This window comes from Protopterus annectens, chromosome 11.part0 (genome assembly GCF_019279795.1).
Source record: "Protopterus annectens isolate FY-2018-M chromosome 11.part0, PAN1.0, whole genome shotgun sequence".
Lineage (NCBI taxonomy): Eukaryota > Metazoa > Chordata > Ceratodontiformes > Protopteridae > Protopterus > Protopterus annectens.
The window spans coordinates 1392920334-1392932104 of record NC_056745.1 but is presented as its reverse complement, the minus strand read 5'-3'; the positions used below and the strand labels follow the sequence as shown (position 1 = coordinate 1392932104).

The 11771-nt window shown below is 41.7% G+C and overlaps 1 protein-coding gene across 3 annotated transcripts in view; it reads right to left on the bottom strand.

Moving 5' to 3' along the window:
* ZNF277 (zinc finger protein 277) overlaps nt 1-11771 on the bottom strand; it is a 708300-nt gene that overhangs the window by 578989 nt on the left and 117540 nt on the right. For all 3 annotated transcript variants that reach the window (XM_044088678.1, XM_044088676.1, XM_044088677.1), the window contains one exon: nt 7476-7677. In XM_044088678.1, coding sequence (XP_043944613.1) covers nt 7476-7677 — 202 coding nt within the window. The remainder of the gene's footprint in view (nt 1-7475; nt 7678-11771) is intronic.

The window sequence follows — 11771 nt, the reverse complement described above, 5'->3', positions numbered from 1 at the left end:
ATATATATATATATATATATATATATATATATATATATGGCTGGCTCCCTGTAGCCATAGATCCTCCTCAGACTCCTCCTGCCTCTTACTGCAAATACTTAGCACAAGGGCCTATCATGGTAAGGTTTCATCATGTTGACATGGTACAATTTATGCCCCTGCCTCCAGTCTAGAAGTTCTATCACAAAGTTAAAATCATTGACCATCCTTACCACATTGAAGGGGTTCCTCCCAAGCTGCCTGCAGCTTATGTCTGACAGGAATGAGAACCATAACCCGCTGCCTCACAGCATATTCCCTAGTTCGAGCATTCCTGTCATACCAGACCTTTTTTCTGCTGTCGGGCTTCTGCCAGGTTCTTCCGGGCCAAGCCCATGAGTTCCCTGAGCCTTGTCCTGAGGTTTAGGACATATGCCACAACAGACTCCTTGTGGGATTCACAAGCACCCTCCAACTAGTCATGGATCAAATCTAGAGGTCCCTTCACCTTATGCCCATACAGCAACTCAGAGTGAAAACCCTGTGGATTCCTGGGGCATCTCTCTATAAGCAAATAATAGACAGGGCAAATATTTGTGTCACTCCCTAATAAACTGGTCTGCAAATGCCCATAGCATGGTCTTTAGTGTAGAGTTGAATGTCTCCACCAGACCATTAGTCTGGAGGTGGTAGAGGGTGGTCTTTAGGTGCTTCACCCCACAGCACTCCCACAGACAAGCCAACAGGTCTGACGTGAAATTGGCACCTCTGTCAGTCAGTATTTCTTTTGGGAAACCTACCCTGCTGAAAATCTCAAACAAAGCATTTGCCACCTTTTCTCCCTCAATGCAGGACAAAGCCACCTCCTCAGGGTATCTGGTAGCATAATCTATTACCACTAGGATATACTTCTTCCCTGTGGAACTTGGGGTACTCAGAGGCCCTACAATATCCACAGCTACCCTCAATATCCACAGCTACCCTCTGAAATAGCTCTTCAGTTACAGGCAAAGGCATCAAATGAGTTTTCATCTTGCCTACCTTTTGGCACTGCTCACAGGTCCTGCAATACCCAAGTACATCTCTGGAAACCCCAGGCCAATTAAAGTTCTGCATAATACGTCTCTTTGTACACTTTATGACCTGAAAATGGAATGTCATGTGTTATGGCTAGAAGTGCCAGACAGTAGGCTTCAGGTTCTGAAGGTTCTCTCACCCTCTAGCCTTCGGTACTGCATTATCAAAATCATTACTTATCAAGACATCTGCAAGAATATCCACAAACATACCTACTTGCTTGGTTCCTTTCCTACCCTCCCAGTCAAGATGACCCCTAGCCAAAGGTATTTGGAATGGGATCCCTCCTAAAGCTCTGAAAGGAGTAAACTGGCCAAGCAAGCTGTGCTCCTCTTTAACCACTGCAGGCTTCACAAGGGTTAGGACAGAGGCGGTGTCTGTCTTAGTAGTGGCCCGTTTTCCATCTAAGATAGGAAATAACCTCTTGTGGTACTTTGGTACCCTTGTTGTCTCCAGACAACTTGCTGCTGGCATTCTGTCATTCCCACTTACTGGCTCTCCCACCCTTTGTTCCCCACCCTGCCTCTGTGGATATCTATATGCTACATGACCCCACTGGTTGCATTTAAAACATTTTACCCCTTGGACCTGGCCGTGTACCTTTACTAGAGGCTTCCCCTGCTATTGGCAGACTCTGCTGTGGTGGTTTAAGCTGCCCACCACAGTTAGCTTAGACCCGTGTGCAGCACTGGGTATCCCTTTCCTGTGCAGTGATGCCCTTCTAGCTAGGTATAGGTCTCCCTTTTCCCCAAATCATCTGCAGTATTGCACTGCCTATCTGCCAACCAGATTCTCACCTGCTCAGGCAAAGTGCTAAGGTTCATAGGTAGGTACTAGGCTATTAGCCCTAGGGCCTATATAAGCCTAGCCAAAAAGGTACCCTGGCTTTCGCCACCCAATAAAATTATTTTCCTGTGTTCCTGTCGAGCAGAGCCACAGAAGTGATCCCTGGGGTGAATTTCCTATTTCCTATCCAATCATCAAGATTTTTCTTGAAGAGTGCTAATGAGGAGCTCTGTTTGACATAGATAGGTAGTCTGTTCCAGAGTATGGGAAGTCCCTGGGACAGGAATCTCTCTCTCCAGCATGTTCTGTTTATTGTGGTGACAAGGTTTAGGTCCCTAGAGCATGTAGCTCAGAAGGATTGGGATTTCTTTAAGTGGAGCATGCCCAACAGCTCTGGGTTTGACATAGCTTTGTACGTTGGGCAGAGATCGCCTCTGAGTAGGCGACATATGGCGGAGTAAAGCTGGAGTTTTTTTAGACTGTCTGCATAGGGGCATCTGTTTGAGGCCAGTAATCCTCTTTGTGAGGTATTTCTGTGGCCTTTCCAGTTGTTGTAGATATCTTGTGAGGTACATACCAAAAGGGGCGTTGTTCTGGGTCTAATGAGTGATGAGTAGAGGGGAACAATGACCTCTTTTTTTCTGGATGTGAAACCTTTTGTAATGAGGTGAGCTATGTAGAAGGATTTCCTGACCACTGTGGCAATTTGATTATCGAAGGAGAGATTTCTGTCCACCTGTGTCCCAAGGTCTCTTATCACACTTTCAGCGTTAAGTAAACTACCACTTATGTGGTAGTTCATGGGTACAGAGTTTTTACCAAAGGGGATGACAATACACTTCTTGGCATTGAGCTTCAGGCCATGGCTTTGACACCAGGCATCTGTCTCAGTGAGGCCCTTTTGTAGTACGTCCAGAACGTTAGGAGTTTTGATTATGGCTCCTAGTTTGCAGTCATCTGCAAACTTTGTTAGCCAAAGACCTTCTGTGTTAGCCTATCCTTCAGAGAAGTAGATACCAACCAGGAGAGGACCCAGGACTGAACCCTGTGGTACTCCACTTGTCACTGGTCTGAAGTCGGATTTGGAGTCTGCTACTTTCACAGTGTGGGTTCTGTCCGTGAGCCAGTTGGCAACCCATCTTGTGACATAGGGATTTATACCTAGTTTAGTGAGCTTATCTATAATTCCAGAGTGGGGAATGGTGTTGAAAGCCTTGGCCAGATCTAGATAAGCTGTGTGAACCACCTTACCCTCATCTATGGCTTTGGTGACTGCTTCAAAGAAGTCAATCAGGTTTAGGAGACATGATATGCCTTTTACAAAACCAAACTGGGTAGGGTCCAGAATTTGGAGATTACCAATGTCTTTGTTTATGAGTTCCATGATGATACATTCCATGGCCTTGCAGACCAGGCTCATCAGGCTAATGGGGCAGTAGCTCCCGGGGTCCGTCGTGGCTCCCCATTTGTGGAGTGGGATAACTGTCGCGATGCGCCATTCAGTGGGCACAAAGCCTGAGGTGAGGCTATCATTGAACATAGTACTTAGGTAGAGTGCTAGTTCATTCTGCAGTTCGTGTAGAAAGCAGCCTGGGTTATTGTCAGGTCCCATGGATGCTGTGTTTTTGGCTTTGAATAGTGTGTTTTTTACCTGTGCAGCCGTGATTACAGGAACTTTGCATTCTTCCGGTATAGAGATGGGCCCTCTAGGGGGTGAAAGTGGGGTAAAGTTAGCACTGAACCTATCTGCCAGGATGTTGGCAATATCAGTTGGTTCTGTATATTTAGTGCCACTGTGCTGTAACTCAGAGCAGATCTGAGTGTTGCCATTGAGATTCTTAACATAGCTATAGAATGCTTTGTGGTTGTCTTTAGAGTCAGTGGCAAATTTGTTTTCATAACTAGCTTTGAAGGATTTTATGGGGGATCTCAGCTTTTTACTGAGGTTGACCAGGGAGTTCCTCCAGTCATGGGATTTTACTCTTTTTTGCAAGAGTTTCATTCTTCTGTTGTAGAGTTTGTTTATGGCAGAGGACCACCATATTGGCTTCCTTTTTTTGGAAGATAGCATCTTGGTTCTATTAGGGATAGCATGATCCATGCACTCGTGTAAGTGCTTATAAAGTGCATTTGTGTAGGATTCAGCAGTCGTACCTCTATTGTCTGTCTGCATGGGTGTCATGAAGTTTTCCACTTCTGTCTTAAGAAGTGTGAAGTTGGCTTTGGAGAAGTTTTTTATGGTGGTTTCCCTAATTGGGGGTGGGATGTGGATGTCTAGGATGATTAGCTTATGGTTGGATCTGACCAACGAGGAACTGACCTCTGGTGTGGAACACCGGTTGCCCATGTTGGTAATGACCAGGTCTAGGATATTGCTGCCCCTGGTGTGGGTGTAAATAAGTTGATCCAAGGCGTTGGAATTTACGAATTCCAGAAAACGTCGAGCAAAAGAGTTGGTACATGACTAGTTTTCCCAGTTAATGGTGGGGTATTTGAAATCGCCCATTATTAGGGTGTTGGGTTGTACCCTAATATTTTCCAGTGTATCAAGAAATGAGGAGTGTGAATCCTGGGGCATGGGGAGGGGTCTGTAGCAAGCTACAATTTGGATTGTGGTCTTGCCCAGAGTTAGTTGCACTTGGATAATCTTGGATGCATTATGCTATGCAACTAGCCCGGAGGTGTGGATATCCTTAATGAATATGGACACGCCTCCACCTTTAGTGTTTCATTCCGGGTTAGGTGGCTAAAAGGTGTTTTATGATTTATAGCCTGTAATGCAGGGGTGCTCTCTGGAGCTTTGAACCAGGTCTCTGTCACTGCACAGATGTCAATGTTCTCCATTTTAAGGAGTGCCTTGAGTGAGTGCATTTTGAGGTTTAGACTTCTAGCATTGAGTAGCATTACCCTCAGAGTTTGCTTGCTTGTTCCCTCACCAAAAGCTCTGTCAGCCCTTCAAAAGTGGTGGACACCCAATCACCCACCTATGAAAATGAGTACTTAACTCAGCAATATATTCACACACACTTTCATCTGCCTTGCATCTATGCTCACAAAACTTTTTCTTATAAGCTTCAGGTGTTAACTTAAAACACTCTAATAAACAATTTTTAATAGCACTGTAATTTAAGCAATCAGTATCAGACAATTCAGCTTTACCATGGAGTAAGGGGGTCAGGAAACCATACCCAGAGCCCTTAGTCAACATTATACAGTTTACATACCCTTTCAAACATATGAATAAAACGATCAAAATTCTCAACCTCTGTAAATTGTGGAAGAAATGTACTGACCTTTGCTGCTTCTGGGGTTCAGTTACTCCCTTCCCCATTACTTCCATGACCCTGGTGAATAGTTAGCATCTCCTGTTGATGTTGCCTCTATCTCTGCTGATTCTACTTCCAAAGGTTTGGCCTCCAGCTCAAGTCTCTAACTCCAGATGGATTTTAAGTTCTCTGAGGCAATTTTGAATTGTCCATTTTCTGAGAGTTGTAAATCCCCAAGCCTAGTTTGGTCGTTCTCCTGGTTGCTGGTCCATGATGCAGCTGTGACTAAGGCTGCAATCACTTCTGCTTTAGTCAGGTTGGCATGCACCATGTCTTTGTCTTGGCACATCTCAGCCAAATGGCTACTTGCCATCTTGCCATACTCTTTTGCTGACATCCCTGCCTGCTCTCCCCGACTAACTAAACTAACAAAAAAGTAAATAAATACATAAAACTATTTGATATGGAATTCTGAATATTCACTGTGTGGCTGCTTTAGAGTACAAACACCTTCCTTAGTGACCACTGTTTACAGGCTACAGGAATTCAATATCCACACCACTGAATCCCAATATGTGGATATCCCACCACTGCCAACCAATAAATGTGATGCCCCACCACTAGACTAGTAATAAAGGAGCGTCAATCCTCACCATTGGCACCAGTGGGGGACATACACTGGGAGGATGACAAGTACACACAGTATTTCCAGATGCAGCTAACTGCATCAAATGCAATTTCCCTTAAGAGCACACACAAACCACAATAAGTCCAGGGCAGGTTTCTCCCTCTTTCTCCAGATCCCCAGTAAGACTCCCCACTGGCACAGCCATAGAGTTGAGTCCTTAGCCCGGGTTCCAAGCCAAGTCCTCAAACATTCTCTGTGTCCAACCAGTGCTTTGTGTCCCTGCACAAGTAGTTGATGCACACACACTTGGAGATTTGTTTTACATATATATATATATATATATATATATATACATACATATATATACACACACACACACACACACACACACACACACACACACACACACACACATATATACATACACACACACACACACACACACACACACACACACACACACACACACACACACACACACGGGAAAGGCTGGCACAGATTTACTAGCTATGCCCCCTTCTGCCCAGACTATAAAGTAGTTATCACTGCCACCAGAACCCTTTATCAGCTACTTTTGGCCCTTAACAAAAGGGTGTCCAATCTTACTGTGTAATGTTACTAGTAATACAAATGGTAGTTTAACCAAGAGCAAGGCTCATATGAGTGGCCCACACTGTCACCAAATAAATATACAAGTACTCTCAGAACTTAAACAGCTCTATAAAGATCAGCCACAATGAAAGGTTTAAATATGTTTAATAATAAAAGAACAAGAAAATACTCCGTATATAATTACAGTGACATCAGAGTTCAAAATCACAGGGAATATTTAAAACAACATTGCAAGACAGTCTCAAAGAAAAATTCTAAACTATGTGTTGCTATATTCCTGATTATACCCAAGAGAATTATACTGTTCCCTAGACTTACTTACTCAGAGCGAGGCAGTGGTGTTGTAAATGGATCTTGTCACGTCCAAGACAGAATACAGAATGCGGTTTCTCTCTCACAGAATTTTTAAATTAATATCTCAAATATTACTGCTGGACTAACTTGCAGAATGACATCATTGCTGCCCAGGCCCCAAAACAACCACTGATGACAGCTGATAGCATTTAGCATCTAACTGTGAAAATACATGGTCAAGGGCTTTTCCTCAGATCTTTTGGCAGATGGAGGTCATAAAACAATTTACATTCCTCTACATTTAAAGACAATACAGAAAGCTCCCTATTATAGCCATTGTGTCTGTTGCTGCACTGAAACTGAAAGATAACATCTTTTTATGGCCTGGCCATAAAGTAATTTAATTTCAGTTATTTTTCTGAAGTTAACCTCCTGTATTCCACTTTCCACTGTTAAAATATACATTTAAACAGTTACAACAGTACATGCACATTTCTGTTCTACTCCAGTAGGGCATGCTGTGGTTACATGTTAAGCACAAGCACTTTATAACATATCTTTTCAACACACGTCTGTTCAAACAAGTTTGATATACATGACATACAGTTCTAATACAGCTGTAACACAAGCATCTTATATGAATCATGTTGATATTCACAAATGACATATAATTACTTACAAAATTTCAGCTAGCTGGGTGGCAGTATTTCCTTTCGTGACAATACAATCATATGTACTCCTAAACAAAAAGGGCTACATTTCCCATAATCATTTTCTTTACTTGTCTAATATGCAACAGATCATCAATGCAGTGGTCAAAAAAATGTAATTACCTTTCAAAGTCTGCAATAAGTTTGACATCAGCTATTACAAGCTTGTGTTCCAAGATCATATGCTTTAAAAGTTTGTCCTTTTCTGCTAAAGGAGAGTTTTCATTGCAAAACATGCAAACAACAACCTGAGAACCTTCTGGACTAGAAACACCACATAAATATTCTGGAAATGAGAGAGGCTCCAGGATGCAGTCCTTAACATCTGAAAGAAAAATCGATTATTATTATTTAAAGAAAAAATGCAATGTTATCACATAGACAGAATTTTTATTTGTGCAAAAAAAGCATCACTGTCATATGACAGTGGAGGGGACAAATCTAGTAAGAGTACACCTGTATATGTTAAGAGGTAATGAAAGCTAATATAAAAATACACACGAAAGCAAAGTAAATTTTTCTGACTGGACACTTACGACAGTAGTAGATCATTGTAATAGTACATCTTAGCGCTTTTTTTTTTAAATAAGAAACATCTTTATTGAATTATCACTTATGACAAAGGGAATCATAATTGACATAAATGAAAATAAACTTTATTGACATCATTTTAGTTGCAAACATTATACATCACTTATAATCTTTCCAAATACAGTCAATCAAACATTTTACAGCTCGTTCAAATCCTGCCATCTTTTAAACCTCATTCCTCCTCTGCATGTATTGTTCCCAGAATTCCCATTTTATTCCTATGTAATTTGTTTCTATCCTTCTAACGTTTAGGCTTAATCAACTCATTCAAGTCTTCTCCTGGCCAAAAATGGCAAAAGCAGCGAGAACATCCCTGGGCAGTGCCTACCTGGGTCTTGGGCGGGTTAGATTATCCTGCACTGTTCAACTTTATCTTTCATTCTTTAAGCTGATATTCCCCACTGTGAAAATGGTCTGTAACTTGTAAATAACTTCATCCAGGACTGTCCTGCCAGTGTTTAGGTAATTATATCCAGTATAAATAAAAGTAAAGCAATGTATGAAAAAAAAACTGCTACATTTACTTGGCTGAGGGTAAAGTGGACAAGAGTTTGTCTAGCAGAGTATACTTTCCCAATGTGAAAATACCAGGTCTCTGTTTTCACAACAGACCACTGCCAGCACACTTCTGCAAGCAGAGGCCTAAAGTTTTCTGGCTTTTCTTTTTTTCTCTCTGGTTATGCAACTGTGGAGAAAGAGTGTGTGTGTATGTGTTGGTGCACAGAGGGTACTTGACCCCTGCAGAAACAGTTTTTTTTTTCTTTTGCTTACAGCATCTGGCTGAAGCCATTAATGTCATTCATCAAAATGTCCCACTTTTAGAGGTGGGTATCATGTCAGATGGTTTTGTTTCCTCTGCTTAAAGCTTTGACTGTGTGAGACTCAAACATAGCAAAACCAGAAAAACATGGGTTTATATATTTATAATTCCAAAGATGTGCAGTCTAAAAACGTAGATTAAAATAAAGACAGCTTTAACACAGGACTAAATACATTTCTATATCTGTTTGAGATTCCTGGCCATCACTCAATAACTGTATAGTATGGTGAAATTAAGGTACCTTAAATAACAAAATATTTTAACTAAAGTACCATATGTGAAATAAGCAAAAAAGTATGTATCTGACAAAGATAAAAGGCACCTACTGATAATTTAGAAGGCACAAATATCCCTAAAAAATAGAAGACTGGGTAGTAAACTCCAACAAGGTTTTTAATCAGACCACAAATCTTACTTGCAACTGAGAAAAGTAATAACATGATAGTGCAATACTGATTATATCAGAATCATAAGAGTTACTCAATACAGCAATCATCCAGCAGTAACCCTTAGAGAAGGACAATATTTGAATGCAAAAATCTAATAACTAATAAACTCACCTCCAATTAAATTCCAAAACGTCAGAAAAACTAAGCGGTATCAAAAGGTAATAAAGGGGTAATAGGAGGAACTTAAGTAAAATCCCTAGAACAGTCAGACTGAAAGTGGACGGATAATAAAAACTACGTCTGACATCATAATACCTTAGAGTAGTCTCCATACACTGGCAGTACTGAGATTGCAAGGTACGTTTAATTAACAAAATGACTTGCAGACATTCAGATGACACATCTCAGATGGCTGGACCTGCAGAAATTAACACCCATCCCTCTGCAAAAATACTTTAGTACCATTACAGCAAATTTGTGTAACTGCAGCACATCCAATTAGAGGTATTACACACCGGATAGAAACAGAACTACAGGATGTATACCACAATAGACTAATACATTTGGAAAAGGTATTCAACAAAAGCAACCAAATTTTCTGACCAACAGAGTGATAGAACACATTTGCCAAGCTGCTGCCTTGATTCTAAAAAAGTACAGAAAGCTAGAAAATCTCACTATTTCAGAAAGGAGAATGCAATGAAGATTTACATTTGTAGAAACTGCTCTTCAAAGAGCTGCTGTTGCAGTAAACATATATACTCAGGGAAATCTCACAGGCTCATACCAGGCAAACGACAACCATGGACTTTGCGAGCCTAGCCATGCAACCCAACCTAGTTGTCCCAGAGTTTCTTGGATGCCAATATATTGGGGTATGTTAGTAAATAGGTAGCCAAGGGTTATGTGAGTGAGGGGATATGTTAGTTGGGGATTAATGAACTTACTGTTGACCTCTATACATCAGAGACATTGGGGCCAGGTGTGAATTTGGGATATTCCATCCAGTAATTAAGGTTTCTCTTGAAAAGGGTCAGTGATGAATTCTGCTTCACACTGAAGGGAAGCTTATTCCATAGCATGGGGATTCTTTGACACAAATATCAGTCCCTCCAGCAGGTTCCATTTATACTGCAGACAAAGTTCAGGTTCTTGTACTTAGGGTTTCTGTTGCTGTTTGTCTTGCAGATGTGCAAGAGTTCTATCACAGCTGGAACCAAGAAACCTTTATATGCTAGGCACAGACTGCTTCTCAGTAACCTGTATGAGGTTGAGTACAGAGATGGGACCTTAAAGCAGTCTGTGTAAATAGGGTATTCCTACCATGGACTCTCTTGGTGAGGAATATGTGAGAACGTTGTAACTGTTGCAAGTCCCTGGCTAGGTACATGGCAAAGGAGGCACATTACTCAAAGATTGGCTGAGTAGAGTGGTTCTATTACTTCCTTGGACTTGGAGGCCATATCCTTGCTTATGAGTTGGGTAACGTAGTATTATTTTCTTACTATCTTGGATATGTGTTGGTCAAACACCAGATTACTGTCTACATATGTTGCCAGATCTCTAAATATCAGGTCAACTCAGGGTGTTTTATCAATGAAGTAATTAGTTGGGTGAAGGCTTTACCAAAGGGCACTATACTGCATCTCTCTGCACCGAGTTTGAATCTGTGGCTTTCACACCAGTTATTTGTTTGTGTTAGACCCTCTTGTAGAATGCTGGTGTCGTAAGGGTGGGGGTATCTATGACACCTCTCAATTTAGTGTCATCTGCTAACTTGGTGAGCCAGGGTCTTTTGACATTAGTCTTATTTCCGAGAAGCAAATGCCAAACAGGAGCGGGCCCAACACAGATCCCTGGGGTACTCCTCTAGTGACTAATCTCTTGGTGGAGGTAGTCTCACTGATCCTGACTTCCTGGGTCCTATCTATGAGCCAGTTGGCAACCCAGTAAGTTACGTAGGGATTTACGCCTACTTCTAAGAGTTTGTCAACAATACCTCAGTAGAGTATTGCATGAAGTGCCCTGGCCAGGTCAAGGTAGGAGGTATGTACCATTTTTCCATCATCCATAGCTAAAGTGACCCTCTTGAAGAAGTCTGGCAAATATAGTGGCAAGACCTTCCTTTAAAATTAAACTTGGATGGACCCAGTGTCTGTAGGTTGCCAGTGTCTAACGTTCTCTTATGTTGGTGAGTACTAGGTCCAATATGTTTGATACTCTTGTTGGAGACTGTACTATCTGGTCTAGGGTATTTGTACTGATGAAGTCCAGGAAATGCTGTGCCTGTGAGTTACAGGCAGTGTACTACTCCCAGTCTATAGAGAAGTAGTTAAAGTCTCCTATGAAAAGGGTATTTGGTTGGATGGAGATGAGCCTCTGGTAGGTCTAAGTAAGAGTTGTGAGCTTCGTGGATCATAGAGGGCAACATGTAGCCAGCCAGGACATGGTAGGGAACCTTGTCTATGGAGAAATGGATGTGGATGAACTCTAGAGCATCATCCTTTTTAACCAACCTAGAGTTGCATTTGCTGCTAACATAGATTGACACATCTCCACCTTTAGCCCCTGTCTTTGCTGCTATTAGTCTAAATCTGTGGACGGCACTGTAGCCTTCAG